Genomic DNA, 16857 nt, shown 5'->3' on the forward strand with positions numbered 1-16857 from the left:
ATGATACACATATATAGTGTGGATACCAACAGATAATTTAATATTGATTGGACCCTAGGCAAATATTTTCATGCAATTTCTCTCTCCACCTGCTCTGAGACATACAATAAATAGCAGGTAGATTCAAAATCAGTTTACAGAATCAGATCAGGCAGTGATTGCAATTGGTTGCCAGAGGTTACATTGTATCGTTAGCGCTCACTGACTGGCTGCTAGAGGTTACAGCACATGACTTCTGCTTGTTGATTGGTTGATAGAGATTACTGTACATCCATACTGATCACTGATTGGTTGCTAGAGGTTACTGGATATCCTTACCATTTAATGATTGGTTGCAAGAGGTCAGTGCACAGCATTACTGCTCACTGATTAGTTGCTAAAGGTTACAGCACATCATCTCCTCACTGCCTGAACACCATGGACTGGGAGGTGAGGGGACCCATCAATAGACAGAAAACTCCTAGGACTCCTGAGATCAGTGGCAATGCTGGGGGGTTGATGGGATCAGTGGCAGTGGTGGGGGGATGGGATTAGTTAGGAGGCAGTACACCGTGGCAAATTCTGAATCATGTAGAGCAAGGCTGGAAATCTTTGACAAGTATATAGTGAGGGATTCTACACTGACCACCAATGTGAGGGGGTTTACAATGACCACCAATATGATGGGGAATTTGCACTGACCACTAACATAACGGGGGATTTTACACCACCCACCAATATAAAGAAGGATTTCTACACTGACACCAATGTAATAAGAGCATTTACACCAACCACCAGTGTAAGGGGGAATTTACACTGACAACCATTGTCGGGGAGATTTGTACTGACCACCAATGTAACGTGACACTTCTACACCGACCACCAATGTAAGGGGGGATTTACACTGACCACCAGTGTAAGGGGGATTTACACCGACCACCAATGTTAGGGGGGTATTTACACTGACCATCATTGTAAGGGGGGATTTACACTCACCACCAATTTAAATGGAGCTTCTACATGGACCACCAATGAAGGATTCGAAACTGACCACAAATGCAAGTTTGGATTTTTTTTTTACCAATATAAAGAGGAGTTTCTACACTGACCACCAATGTAATAGGGACATTCACAGTAAACACCATGTAATGGGTATTTACACAGACCACCAATGTAAGAGGGACCTTCACACTGACCACCAATGTAAGGAGGGTATTTACACTGACCACCAATGTAAGGAGGGTATTTACACTGACCACCAATGTAACGGGGACCTTCACAATGGCCACTAGTGTGAATGAAAGGATTACACACCAAGCCCCAATGTAATGAGAAGATTTACACTGACCACCAATGTAACTGAGACATTTAGCCTGCGTTCACATTTGTGTATGTCGGGAACACATGCAGAACCTCTTTCCTGACACCACAGAACAATGCTGCCCTTTATCAGATACACAGCAGTGCCATTAATTGTTAATGACACCCTCACACATCGGCTGAGATTTGTGTATTCACATCCACCAAACTTCACCGTGTTGTGGCCGCCATGGTATTTAGAAAAAGGGTTCCACCTCCAATTTGCTTACCTTTGTAGAACAGGCTGATGTTGGGCTTCATGACCACAGATGTAGGCAGCACTTTCCAGCATGTCCCTTTACCTCCCCAGTATACAAGAGAGTAACCAGCTCTCCTAGGTTTACGAAGAGATACAATGACTAAAGAAAAGGGGTTCCCCTAGATGGATTTTGCCGGCACTTGCACAACAATTATATAAAGTATAAGGGTACAGACTCATATAAAAAAGCAATATTTTTATTTAAAGGTTTTCATGAATTAAAAACATTGTGAAAATTGAAAACAATGGTAACATTAGGTAAACACAGTTCAAAAGAATTTGTGGTTGTGTTCCACTAAACGCTGATAATTGAAAGATGGGAACCCTTTTCAGGCCCAATGCGTTTCGGGGTACGTTAAGTTTCAGTCCTTCTTCAGGGGCTTATTTGAAAAGAGGAATTCATCTGTGATGTTAGCGTTGCTTACTTTGGAACAAAATAGTAAAAACCGCAAGGGGAGACAGGAGATACTTAGGAGTAGAGTGACTGATGAATATATTTTGCATATAGAAAGCTGCTCTCTGGGTACTCCACCAGTATACAGTGATTCCCCACTTGTGGGTATATAGTATTACACCTACCCCGCCCGTCCCGGATGCGTGCTGGCCACAGCGGTACACTGGAGCAAAAAAGGAGGCAATCCTGTAATTGGGGATTGTTTCAAGTTAGCCAGCCACAGATCCCAGCATCCGGCAGACACGGGCGGCGACAGCACCCGACACCTGATGGAAACATCAGCTGCAGTACAGACATCGCTGGACTCCAGGACAGGTAAGTGTCCTATTATTAAAAGTCGGCAGCTGCAGTATGTGTAGCTGCTGGCTTTTAATTCTTGCACAGTGGGTGGACCTTCTCTTTAAGTGACTTCCTCCCCTCCCCCTCATCTCCTTCATTATGTAAGTCATGCTGAGATAATCTCCCATTGGCTGAGCAATATTCTCATTTGTCTCTGAGCTCCTTCTTGCTATTCCTCGTCCTGCCTGTTGTTTCCTTGGATTGATTTTCTGTGTAGTGACCCCGGCTTCATCTCTTGGATGCGCTCGTCTGTTGCTTGTCCTGACCTTTATCCTGATTCCTGGATCTCCTCCTCATCTCTCCTCCATATCCTCTTACACAGCTTTTCTCCACACCTGCAGTGATCCTGTGGGGTGGAAACTTGGCACCAGCACTCAGCAAAATCTATCCCCACCATTAGGAGCTCTGGAGAAAATTGTCTGCTATTTACACTCCGTTCCTCCGCACGTCACCTGATCACATGAGAGCTTACTTTCACAGATTCCCGACAGATTTCTGTATGGTAAAGGTCAAAGTTCACTCTTCAGTTTAGGAGAGGAAGGACACACCCAGGAACAATGATTTGGTTTGCATAGGAGCCTCATATAAAGGACCCCGCAAATCTCCCCATTTAAATGTTAACCACTTCAGCCCCAGACCATTTGGCTGCCAAATGACTGGGCCACTTTTTGCGATACGGCACTGCGTCGCTTTAACTGACAATTGCGCGGTTGTGCGACGTTGTACCCAAATAAAATTTTTCCCCACAAATAGAGCTTTCTTTTGGTGCTATTTGCTCACCTCTGTGGTTTTTATTTTTTGCGCTATAAACAAAAATAGAGCAACAATTTAGAAAAAAAAGCAATATTTTGTATTTTTTGCTATAATAAATATCCCCAATTTTTTTTTTAAAAAAAAGAACATTTTTCCTCAGTTTAGGCTGATATGTATTCTTCTACTTATTTTTGGTAAAAAAAATTGCAATAAGCGTTTATTGATAGGCCTGAGCAAAAAGTTATAGCGTCTACAAAATAGGGGATAGTTTTATGGCATTTTTATTATTAATTTTTTTTTTTACTAGTAATGGCGGCGATCTGCGATTTTTATCGTGACTGCGACATTATGGCGGACACATTGGAAACTTTTGACACATTTTTGGGACCACTGTCATTTATACAGAGATCAGTGCTATAAAAATGCTCTGATTACTGTAAAAATGTCACTGGCAGGGAAGGGGTTAAGACTAGGGGACACTGAAGGGTTAAATGTGTCCTAGGGAGTGATTCTAACTGTTAAGGGGGAGGAGCTACCAGTGACACATCAGTTATCACTGTTCCCGATCACAGGGAACAGTAGATCCCTGACATGTCACTAGGCAGAACAGGGGAATGCCTTGTTTACAAAGGCATCCCCCTGTTCTTCCTTTGCCGACCGCAATTGCGGGCCACCCGGGAACATCAAGTTCCCGGGACCCACTGGCGCACTCACGGGGCACGCGGTGCGTGCGCACGTGCCCGCTGTTCGACAAATTTAAAGGGACGTACAGGTACACCCATTTGCTTGCCTGTGCCATTCTGCCAACGTATATCGGCGTGCGGCTGTCGGCAAGTGGTTAATCCATTTAGAGTTAATGTGTCCAATGAGATCACACTGACCTCACAGCTCCTCCTTCCAATTTCCCTCTGTCTGGCTTGGCTACTTTAATGATGCTCTTAGGATGTGGGCGGACCCTTGGCATCCTCACTAGCAAAGTGGGACTGTTTGTCCTGTGTTGTAATTGTAATGACATCAGAATGTCTGCAACAAGCTTTTAACCTGCGTAGTGTGGGGGTCCTGCGTGAGTAAATTATACCTCAACCTGAAGCATGGCTTTAATAAAATGGAGACCTGAATGGAGAGGTGAGGAGGATTCTGGGAATATTATTTCATTTTACTATTTGTGTTCAGATCTAGAGTTTTCCTCCTGTGAAGTCTGGAGATCATATGACCATCACATTGCCTCCACCTCCCTCCCTGATAGAATAGAGAAATACAAAGAAGATTCTAGAAGTCACCAGAGAGATCATGGAGGAGAGGTGAGCGGTGCTGGGAATTCTGGGACATTATCCAGTAACAGACAAGGGATGTGTCTGGATGGTGACTGTATCATTGTGTGTGTCAGGTTCCTATAAGGTGTCAGGATGTCACTGTCTATTTCCCCATGGAGGAGTGGGAGTATTTAGAAGGACACAAGGATCTCTACAAGGACGTCATGATGGACAATCAGCTGCCCCTCACATCACCGGGTAAGAGGAGACTTTATTGTAAAGGAGAGAGCAGTACGGAGGGTCCACCTAGATCCCCCATCATCTGGTAAACACATAGAAACAATGTATTCAGTCAGTGTGTGTGTTTCCTACAGATGGATCCAGTAATGGGAACCCACCAGAGAGATGTCCCCATCCTCTGTATTCCCGGGATTCCACACAGGAAGGTCACACCATCCCCCACCATCATCAGGTAGATGAGGAACAATCACTGATAGTATCATTAGGATCTGTACATTATCTGCATTGTTACAATTGATATAATTTTATTCTATATTCAGAGTGGAAACCTGAGAGATTCTAAAATTGAAGTAAAAGAAGAGATAAAAGAGGAGGATGATGAGGATGGGGTGATGGAGGAGTTTCTAAAAGAACACAAAGATCTGTCCCAGGACACCATGGTGGAGTCATCCAGCTACAGAAACCCACCAGAGAGATGTCCCCGTCCTCTGTATTCCCGGGATTCTACACAGGAGGGTCACACCATCCCTCACCATCATCAGGTAGATGATTGTCAATTATTGGTAGTTATGATTTATACACAGCATGTTTGTTACAATGAATTTTTTATTATATATTCAGAGTGGAAACATTGGGGATGATAATATTGATGTTAAAGAAGAGTATAAAGAGGAGGATGAGGAGTATGGAGTGATGGGGGAGTTTTCAGAAGGACACAAGGATGTGATGGAGCCACTCAATACCAGGAACCCACCAGAGAGATGTCCCCTTCCTCTGTATTCCCGGGATTCCACACAGGAAGATCACACCATCCCTCACTGTTACAAGGTTGGTGGGATGGATCATCTAGAACATGAACTTGTGGAGACGGGGGGTTTATTTACTAAAGGCAAATCCACTGTGCTCTTGGAAGTGCAATTGCTTTAGATCTGAGGGGAACATAGAAGGAAAATAAAAAGAACAGCATTTTTCCTTGCACATGATTGGATGATATACAGTGGGGATGGAAAATATTCAGATCCCCTTAAATTTTTCACTCTTTGTTATATTGCAGTCTTTTTTCCTCATTAATGCACACACAGCACCCCATATTGACAGAAAAACACAGAATTGTTGACATTTTTGCAGATTTATTACAAAAGAAAAACTGAAATATCACATGGTCCTAAGTATTCAGACCCTTTGCTGTGACACTCATATATTTAACTCAGGTGCTGTCCATTTCTTCTGATCATCCTTGAGATGGTTCTACACCTTCATTTGAGTCCAGCTGTGTTTGATTATACTGATTGGACTTGATTAGGAAAGCTACACACTGGTCTATATAAGACCTTACAGCTCACAGTGCATGTCAGAGCAAATGAGAATCATGAGGTCAAAGGAAATGCCTGAAGAGCTCAGAGACAGAATTGTGGCAAGGCACAGATCTGGCCAAGGTTACAAAAAAATTCTGCTGCACTTAAGGTTCCTAAGAGCACAGTGGCCTCCATAATCCTTAAACGGAAGACATTTGGGACGACCAGAACCCTTCCTAGAGCTGGCCGTCTGGCCAAACTGAGCTATCGGGGAAGAAGAGCTTTGGCGAGAGAGGTAAAGATGAACCCAAAGATCACTGTGGATGAGCTCCAGAGATGCAGTCGGGAGATGGGAGAAAGTTGTAGAAAGTCAACCATCACTGCAGCCCTCCACCAGTCGGGGCTTTATGGCAGAGTGGCCCTACGGAAGCCTCTCCTCAGTGCAAGACACATGAAAGCCTGCATGGAGTTTGCTATGAAACACCTGAAGGACTCTAAGATGGTGAGAAATAAGATTCTTTGGTCCGATGAGACCAAGATAGAACTTTTTGGCCTTAATTCTAAGCGGTATGTGTGGAGAAAACCAGGCACTGCTCATCACCTGTCCAATACAGTCCCAACAGTGAAGCATGGTGGTGGCAGCATCATGCTGTGGGGGTGTTTTTCAGCTGCAGGGACAGGACGACTGGTTGCAATCGAGGGAAAGATGAATGCAGCCAAGTACAGGGATATCCTGGATGAAAACCTTCTCCAGAGTGCTCAGGACCTCAGACTGGGCCTAAGGTTTACCTTCCAACAAGACGATGACCCTAAGCACACAGCTAAAATAACAAAGGAGTGGCTTCACAACAACTCCATGACTGTTCTTGAATGGCCCAGCCAGAGCCCTGACTTAAACCCAATTGAGCATCTCTGGAGAGTCCTAAAAATGGCTGTCCACCAACGTTTACCATCCAACCTGACAGAACTGGAGAGGATCTGCAAGGAGGAATGGCAGATGATCCCCAAATCCAGGTGTGAAAAACTTGTTGCATCTTTCCCAAAAGACTCATGGCTGTATTAAATCAAAAGGGGCTTCTACTAAATACTGAGCAAAGGGTCTGAATACTTAGGACCATGTGATATTTCAGTTTTTCTTTTTTAATAAATCTGCAAAAATGCCAACAATTCTGTGTTTTTCTGTCAATATGGGGTGCTATGTGTACATTAATGAGGAAAAAATGAACTTATGTGATGTCACAATATTAAAGCTTATATCTTACAGATGATATTCACTCTCATTTTCTTGATTTAGAGTGGAGATCCAATCGATATAGAATTTGAGGTTAAATCAGAAGAAGAAGAGAGGTATGTGAGGGATGATCAGCAGTCTATGGAGGAGGATGGAATAACGGGGACATTTATAGAGGAGGACACTCCTACAGAGATCAGCACAGGTGGGTCATTAACACTAAATACATTCCTCCACCCATACTGCTCACTGATTGGTCCAGAGTAGGGTGGGGACTGGGTGATATCAGCCTGTAATCCCCTGGTCACTTTCCTGAGCTGTGTTCCCTGTCCTGTATTTCTCTCGGATAATCTTCCTTCTCTGTGCTGCAGACACAATTTATGTATCTAGATTGGATTTATGGAGATTCTGACAGACAATTCTCCCAGGATTACTTGTTCTGTTATTTGCTGGCTGTGCCGGGTGGAGGGATATGTCTGTTTAGTCTCAGACCCAAGTCACTGAGTGCAGTCTCAGGAGATGGGAGGCAGCGGTGTGGGACCTCTGCAACTTGTCTCATGTAAACATTTAATCTTCCACTGATTACTGATATATTATGAGTCCTGACCCTTACACTGTATAATTTATATTGTACGTTACATACTCCTGACCCCTGCACTATATACTCTATGTTGTACATTACATTATTCTGATACTATAAAATCCTAACTGTTGTATCCTATATAATAAGTTGTACATTACATAATCCTGACTTCTTTTACACCCATTTCCTACCAGCTGGACATTTTTTATCTGATGATTTGATTGGAGCACAGACTTTTACATGTTGATAATGTGATAACATCCTCAGACTTTGGAACCTTAAACAGAAAGTGATAATGAGGGAGGAGTCAATAACCCAATGATGGTGGTCTTCAGGATCAGTCCAGTCTTCATCTTGGTTGTTCTCCCCCCATCCTCACTCTCTGACCTCTGGTGGGGCTCAGCCCCGCTCTTATTCATGACTAAATCATGGACTAAATAAGGAAGTGCAGGACTTCTTGTGTTGGGAAGATGGCAATGAGTGATAGAGGGGGTGGGGACACTCGTCCTATAATCTCCTCATCACTGTCACTCCTATAAAAGACAGTTCTCATTGTTTCCTCACTCTCTGACTAAGGTCCATGAATAAAGAAATGAACTGGTAGGAGATTCAGAGATGTAAGGCTGAAACAACTAATCGATTATGAAAGTAGTTGACAACTATTTTCATAATCGATTAGTTGGTCAGTCGATTAATTGGCCTGCATACAGAATGCATTATTTCTTTACATATCAGAAAATACAGCTCAGTACACCATCCATACATATCAGTAAATGCCTGAGAACGTGAATGTGTGAGAAGCAATGCCTCATGGGACATGTAGTCCTGGGCAAGAGAAGGAAGCAAGTGATTCCAAAGGCAGAAGTTCCCTATAGGGGAACTCTATACTATACTTTGTTCCTTCCTATAGGGGAACTCTATACTATACTTTGTGACTTCCTGTAGGGTAACTCTATACTATACTTTGTAGCTTCCTATAGGGGAACTCTATACAATACTTTGTGGCTTCCTATAGGATAACTCTATACTATACTTTGTGGCTTCCTATAGAGGAATTCTATACTATACATTGTGTTTTCCTATAGAAGAACTCTATACTATACTTTGTGGCTTCCTATAGGAGAACTCTATACTGTGCTTTGCAGCTTCCTATAGGGGAACTCTATACTATACTTTGTTACTTCCTATAGGGGAACACTATACTATACTTTGTGGCTTCCTATAGGAGAACACCCTACTATACTTTGTGGCTTCCTATAGGAGAACACCATTCTATACTTTGTACCTTCCTATAGGGGAACTCTATACTATACTTTGTACCTTCCTATAGGGTAACTCTATACTATACTTTGTGGCTTCCTATAGGGGAACTCTATACTATAATTTGTACCTTCCTATAGGAGAACTATATACTATACTTTGTGGCTTCCTATAGGGGAACTCTATACTATACATTGTGGCTTCCTATAGAGGAACTCTATACTATACTTTGTGGCTTCCTGTAGAGGATACTATCTTTGCAGCTTCCTATAGGAGAACTCTATGTAGCCATGGTTTTAGCATTACTGACAAACAATCCGCCAAATCACCCCACTGCCAGACTTTATGCATCCTTTCCAGAGACAATGAACAGTCTTTTGCAAGCTTTGTTTTTGTTGTTTTATTGGGGGGTACAACTTGGATAGGGATATGGGATGCCCATAGAATTCACCATTGCCATCATATTTCAAGATTCCAATACACTTTGAATAGATTTAGAGCCTGAAGATTGAATGTGCATAATGGACTAGATATAAATCTTCCCCTGCATCTCCTTGCAGACTGTTACTCCCCCTGCATCTCCATGCAGACTACTGTTTCTAAGAGTTCTCCATCCATCACTGTGTGAGGGACAGAAACATCACTTTTGACCGTGTAAAAGCAATGGTCTTAGATCTCTTCACCTCCTGCCCAAAACTTGCTTCCTCTTGTACAGACTTGATTCCTCCTGCACAAACTTGTAGTTGCTAATTGAAGTATGACACATCCTCTTCCTTTGGGTAGTATGAACTCCCTCTGAATAAGACCCTCTACTGGCTCTGGTGGCTCGCTGCTACTAGACCTGAGGCCTGCAGAACCTCTCCCCAGAGGCCTAGTAGGTTAAAAGCCTGTCTTCTAGGAAATGGACTATTGCTCCCAGCCAGCCCAACTTGCAAACCATGTGCCCTCCGGCCATACTGATTTGACACAGATCCCCACAGTCTCTTCTCTGATCCAGGACTCCTCACCATCCACCGTGTGCATGATAAAGACTCTGCTAGTGACCTGTAGAAGAAGAGTTCCTCACAGATTCCCTGGAACCTCCAGCCATCCACTGTGGTAACACTCACCGACCTTACAGCCCTGAGTCCTTAATGAGGAACTTGTCCAGACCATGTGTTCTGACAGCTTCTCCTGTCCCTCTGCTCCAGGAATTCCCTGCCACCGACCGTGTGGTGACAGACATTGCCAATGACCGTGTAGAGGCAATGTTCCTTCACAGCTCTCCCTAGGCGGCCTCCTGCGATCAGTACACCCCCCCAGATGGGGGTGTCCTCCTGCGGCTGTCTAGCTCTCCATTCCTCACTTCACCCAGTTGACTTCTCCTCCCCAGTGACATGTGACCTTAGCATATATATGAGGCCCGCCCCCTGCCAATACAGGCCCCAGATCAAAACAGACAGGCCTAACTTGCAGCATAAGCCTGCCTAAATTTGCCTGTGCTGAACAATCCCTAGTAATATAACCCTTACTAGCACCTATCTACTGGTAGAGGGTGCTACATTTATACTATACTTTGTGGCTTCCTATAGGGGAACTCTATACTATACTGTGCGGCTTTCTATAGGGAACTCTGGTAGAGGGTGCTACATTTATACTATACTTTGTGGCTTCCTATAGGTGAACTCTATACTATACTGTGCGGCTTTCTATAGGGAACTCTGAAAGCAGGAGGTGCCAGAAGTCTTGGGGGGAATCCAGAAGAGGAGAATCAGGGCTGCTCTGTTAAAAACCATTACACGGAGGAGGTAAGTAGGGGTGCACCGAATGGAAATTTTGGTGCCGAAACCGAAAATGAAGGATACCCTAGGCCGAAAACTGAAACCAATACCGAAAATGACAGTTTTAAAAAATATTTATATTTTTATATACAACCACTATTTATATATAATCATCTTTTGTATCATGTCCCCAGTCTCTAACTATCTCTTGTATCATGTCCCCAGTCTCTAACCATCTCCTGTATCATGTCCCCAGTCTCTAACCATCTCCTGTATCATGTCCCCAGTCTCTAACCATCCCTTGTATCATGTCCTCAGTCTATAACCATCTCCTGTATCATGTCCCCAGTCTCTAACCATATCCTGTATCATGTCCCCAGTCTCTAACCATCTCCTGTATCATGTCCCCAGTCTCTAACCATCTCTTGTATCATGTCTACAGTCTCTGGCATCTCTTGTATCATGTCCCCAGTCTCTATCCATCTCTTGTATCATGTCTACAGTCTCTGGCATCTCTTGTATCATGTCCCCAGTCTCTATCCATCTCTTGTATCATGTCTGTAGTCTCTGACCAGCTCTTTTATCATGTCCCCAGTCTCTAACCATCTCTTGTATCTTGTCTGGAGTTTCTAACCATCTCTTGTATCATGTCCCCAGTCTCTAACCATCTCTTGTATCTGGACTTGTCTGTTTTTCAGACAAGTCCAGCCTTAACAGACATCAGAGGTCTCATACAGATGAAAAGCGGCATTCCTGTCCTGAGTGCGGGAAATGTTTTTCGCAGAAGTACAATCTTCACACACATGAGAGATGTCACGCAGGGGAGAAGCCATATTCCTGTCCTGAGTGTGAGAAATGTTTTTCAGTGAAATCCAGTCTTAACACACATCAGAGATCTCACACGGGGGAGAAGCCGCATTCCTGTCCTGAGTGCGGGAAATGTTTTTCACAGATCTCCAGTCTTTCCAGATATCAGAGATTGCACATGGGTGAGAAGCCATATTCCTTTGCTGAGTGTGGGAAATGTTTTTCAGATAAGTCCCATCTTAACACATATCAGCGATCTCACACGGGGGAGAAGCCGTATTCCTGTGCTGAGTGTGGGAAATGTTTTTCAGACAAGTCCAGTCTTTACAGACATCAGAGATCTCACACGGGGAGAAGCGGTATTCCTTTTTTTTTTTTTTTTTAATCTTTATTTAATTTTCACAATTGTTTACATACACATAAAACCCCTACAGCTGGGAAGGTCTTTATACATCTCAAGGCATAATCCTTCCATTTCCCGAGTTATGCTTAATAAGACTACCTCCCCCACTGGACCCCCCACCCCCCTGCCTCCCTCCCAAACCCCCCCTCTCCCCCGCAGGCCCATTCCTTCTCTTCTAGTCAGATCAACATTAAATTAAACCCCATGTGCTATCCTAACACTGCTTCCGCAAATCTGTCTGTTTTTTTAAAGGCCCCCCAAGGACTCCACTTTCCCTTCTCTTCCTTTTGGTTCCTATCAGGGTATTCTTTCCACTCTGCTCTCTCTAATCTATAAATTTCATTCACTTTAGCAATCCAGTCCTTAATCATTGGAGCCTCCTCTTCCTGCCATTTCTTTGGAATTACATTTTTTGCAGCATTAAGTAATACTGGGGTTAATGAGGACTTATACCCTTTCTTCCCTCCCTCCAGGCCATGGAACAGACAGCTCCAAGGGTCAAACTGTATACCCTTACCCGTTATCCCCTCTATTAGCCTTATCACTTCCTGCCAGTAAATTTAGATTTTAGGCCATTCCCACCATAAGTGCGCCATTGTTCCTGGGACTCCACACCCTCGCCAACAGTTGGGGGATTTATCTAATGAAAATTTACTCACTCTAGCCGGGGTCATATACCACCTGGCTAGACACTTATAGTTACTCTCCCTTGTTTTCGTATCTACTGCCGTCTCGTGCGTTGCTCCCAGGATACACTTCTCCATTTCCCTGTCGCAGTGGGTCCCCAATTCCTCCTCCCATTTTCTAATGAACGGGGGAGGATCCTGTCCGCCCCCGCTCATCAGAATTTTATAAACCTCGGAAACAGTCCTTTTTAATTCTTCCCTACATGCTAATTTCTCTAACCCTCTATAGTCTGCTTCCTCCCTTAAGGGGTCTGGAAGACTTCTAATAATGTGCTTTAGTTGATTATACCGCCACCCATTCATTAACAATACCTCCTTTAGTGCTTTTAATTCTTGAAATGTTTTTAATTTACCTCTACTTATTATATCCCTTATCTGTGTTTCCTTCTCAACAATCCAGTTCCCTCCTATCATTCCCATCCCTGGGGGAAAAAAACGGGTTGTCTTTTATATAAATTAAAGGTGAATTATACTCCCACTTATTTAGATAGTGAACCTGGTCCCACATTTTAAATGTGTGGTGCGTTATATAATATGAATCTTTACCTAAACTCCTGTAGTGAGGTGGATTCCAAATCATATGACTCAAACATACCTTACTCAACCCTGTTTCTAAGTTCACCCACCTTTTATTATTGCTACCTTTACCCCATTCAAGTGCCCGTGCTATTGCAATTGCTTTATAATAATTTCTAAAATCGGGGAGAGCTAACCCCCCTCGTACTTTCTCTCTAATCAACACCTCGTGTGCAATTCTCGTTTTCTTATTACCCCAAACATATCTATTTATTAACTCCGAAAGGACCCTGAAGAACTCCCGGGGGACCGGGATGGGCAGCATCTGTATTTTATATAGCACTTTAGGTGCAAGCACCATTTTTACAATATGTATTCGCCCCGTCCAAGAGACCGGGCCATGTGATATTCTCTTTATTTCAGCTCTTATTTCGTTCAAAAGAGGTACGTAATTTATCCTATACAGATTCCCCCTAGAGCCCGTCAGCTTTACTCCCAGGTACTTAATATTATCTCTCCACGGAAAATGGAACACCTCGGCAAGTCTATTAGCTTCTTGTTTATTAATATTGATCTTTAATGCTTCTGACTTTTCTATGTTAATTTTAAAGTTTGAGAGTTCGCTGTATTTCCTCATTATGGCCAACAAATTGGGAATTGAAATTCTGGGATTTGAGATATAAAAGAGTATATCATCGGCGAATGCCGCCAATTTGTGATCCTCCTCGCCTACCTTACATCCACTGATGTCCGGATGTCTTCGGATCATATTAAGGAGGGGCTCTAAAGCCAAGACAAATAGGAGCGGGGACAGCGGACAGCCCTGCCTGGTACCGTTCTGCATGACAAACCGTGCAGAAGGCACATTGTTCACCCTCACAAAGGCCGAGAAGCGGTATTCCTGTCCTGAGTGAGGGAATTGTTCCTCACTAAAGTCCTGTCTTCCTGTACATCAGGGATCCCACACAACCCTCGAGGTGTATTAGTGCCTTGAGTGTGGGAAATGTCTTCTATATGAATGTTGCTGGACGTCACAGCTCTCATGTGGGGAAGAAGCACACCCTGATATACACCTCAGATATACTCCATGGTTGATCTTCATCATGTAAGAAACAGTTCCAGAGGTGTGGACATTTTTTGAAAAAACGACTTGTTGAAGGGACTAAATCGGGGTCCCGATTTCCTCGTCCCTTATGACAATCTCCTCGTCCCTTATGACAATCTCCTCGTGCCTTATGACAATCATCAATCTCGCTAATTAAAGTATGACACATCCTCTTCTATTGGGTAGTATGAACTCCCTCTGAATAAGACCCTCTACTGGCTCTGGTGGCTCGCTGCTACTAGACCTGAGGCCTGCAGAACCTCTCCACAGAGGCCTAGTAGGTTAAAAGCCTGTCTTCTAGGAAATGGACTACTGCTCCCAGCCAGCCCAACTTGCGAACCCCAGCCACACTGATTTGACACAGATCCCCACAGTCTCTTCTCTGATCCAGGACTCCTCACCATCCACCGTGTGCATGATAAAGACTCTGCTAGTGACCTGTAGAAGCAGAGTTCCCTCACAGATTCCCTGGCACCTCCAACCATCCACTGTGGTAACACTCACCGACCTTACAGCCCTGAGTCCTTGATGAGGAACTTGTCCAGGCCATGTGTTCTGACAGCTTCTCCTGCCCCTCTGCTCCAGGAATTCCCTTCCACCGACCGTGTGGTGTCAGAGACATTGCCAATGACCGTGTAGAGGCAATGTTCCTTCACAACTCTCCCTGGGCCTCCTCCTGCGATCGGTACACCCCCCCAGACGGGGGTGTCCTCCTGCGGCTGTCTAGCTCTCCATTCCTCACTTCACCCAGTTGACTTCTCCTCCCCAGTGACATGTGACCTCAGCTTATATATGAGGCCCGCCCCCTGCCAATACAGGCCCCAGATCAAAACAGACAGGCCTAGCTTGCAGCATAAGCCTGCCTAAATTTGCCTGTGCTGAACAATCCCTAGTAATATAACCCTTACTAGCACCTATCTACTGGTAGAGGGTGCTACATTTATACTATACTTTGTGGCTTCCTATAGGGGAACTCTATACTATACTGTGCGGCTTTCTATAGGGAACTCTGAAGGCAGGAGGAGCCAGAAGTCCCGGGGGAATCCAGAAGAGGAGAATCAGGGCTGCTCTGTTAAAAACCATTACACGGAGGAGGTAAGTAGGGGTGCACAGAATAGAAATTTTGGTGCCGAAACCGAAAATGAAGGATGCACTAGGCCGAAATCTGAAACCAATACCGAAAATGACAGTTTTTAAAAAATATTTATATTTTTATATACAACCACCATTTATATATAACCATCTCTTGTATCATGTCCCCAGTCTCATAACCATCTCTTGTATCATGTCTTCAGTCTCTAACCATCTCTTGTATTATGTCTGCAATCTCTTACTTAAACACACTGCTATAGTTTTAGCAAATTTTCCATTCAGTGGACCTCTAGCAGACATAATACAGGAGATGGTCAGAGACTGTAGACATGATGCAGGAGATCAATGCAGCCTCACCAGTGCCCTTCATGCAGCCTCACCAGTGCCCTTCATGCAGCCTCACCAGTGCCCTTCATGCAGCCTCACCAGTGCCCTTCATGCGGCCTCACCAGTGGCCTTCATGCGGCCTCACCAGTGGCCTTCATGCGGCCTCACCAGTGGCCTTCATGCAGCCTCACCAGTGCCCGGATTAAAGCAGCAATCTCTGTGTGTTACGGAGCTGTATTTGAATTGTCTGGGTCGCAGTAACAATGCCCCGCCTCCTGTGATCACGTCACAGATTCAATGTCCCACCATTGGATCAGTGTGCCGTCTATCACAGGAGGCGGGACTTGTACTGCGATCCGAGCAATTCAGCGGAGATTGCCGCTCTGTGGGAGGAGGGAGGACTGGGGCACGCTAGGATGACACCCCTGCAATGGGTGGCCCCATTTACCGCTCCATTATCGGCAATATTTTCCTTTCGACAATGTGCTGAAAACACAATTTTCGGCAGTTTCTTTTTCAGCCGCCGAAGTTACTGTGCATCCCTAAAGGTAAGTATGACAAGTTTGTTTAAAAAAGAAATCCAACATTTACAATGACTTTAAGGTCTCTGTGCAGGGAAGATCAGCATCTGACACCAGAGAAGGTGGAGGCTGATAGACTGGAGGTGATAGAAGGCATTACTATTATATAAAGTAAAAGTTTACTAGTATTGTGCATTATATATAAAATTATTATATCCTTGAAAAAAAAGTCTCAGCTTTCAGTATTATTTAAATATAAAAGTTTTTTTCCCCCACTAACCTCCATATATCTTCATGTGTGACTCCCAGGTAAAATCCCCATATATCCTACTTCTGGGTATATTTATTATATATATATATATATGATATAAGATATATTACTTTCACTATTTCACAGTATAAATTAATCCCTTATAGTAGTGATTATCTACTGTTTTTGTACTATAAAGGACTATTTTTTTAACCCCATCATAACAGATGATTAAACAAAATCATGCTGCTGCTACTAAATGTCCTATGCTGGCCATACACGGACCGATTTTTGGACGAGAATATTCCCACAGATATTTGTATGAAAATTATTTGTACATTCGATGAATGGACGAGTGTAGTTCAAAAATTCCACTTGCATTTAA

The 16857-nt window shown here is 43.8% G+C and overlaps 2 protein-coding genes across 8 annotated transcripts in view; one reads left to right on the forward strand and one right to left on the reverse strand.

Annotated features, from left to right (window-relative positions):
- LOC141121958 (uncharacterized) overlaps positions 1-16857 on the forward strand; it is a 266794-nt gene that overhangs the window by 124363 nt on the left and 125574 nt on the right. For 3 of the 7 annotated variants that reach the window (XM_073611721.1, XM_073611729.1, XM_073611720.1), the window contains exons 2-7: positions 4317-4444; positions 4531-4654; positions 4771-4868; positions 4957-5178; positions 5258-5464; positions 7226-7367. In XM_073611721.1, the coding sequence (XP_073467822.1) occupies positions 4570-4654; positions 4771-4868; positions 4957-5178; positions 5258-5464; positions 7226-7367 (754 nt within the window). In that variant the 5' untranslated portion in view covers positions 4317-4444; positions 4531-4569. The remainder of the gene's footprint in view (positions 1-4316; positions 4445-4530; positions 4655-4770; positions 4869-4956; positions 5179-5257; positions 5465-7225; positions 7368-16857) is intronic. The other 4 variants (XM_073611723.1, XM_073611727.1, XM_073611725.1 and 1 more) reach the window with 3 other exon arrangements.
- The window catches only part of LOC141121982 (uncharacterized), a 159647-nt gene that overhangs the window by 64835 nt on the left and 77955 nt on the right, over positions 1-16857 (reverse strand). The gene's annotated exons all lie outside the window — the stretch shown is intronic.

The sequence above is a fragment of the Aquarana catesbeiana genome, unplaced genomic scaffold (genome assembly GCF_042186555.1).
Source record: "Aquarana catesbeiana isolate 2022-GZ unplaced genomic scaffold, ASM4218655v1 unanchor236, whole genome shotgun sequence".
Classification (NCBI taxonomy): domain Eukaryota; kingdom Metazoa; phylum Chordata; class Amphibia; order Anura; family Ranidae; genus Aquarana; species Aquarana catesbeiana.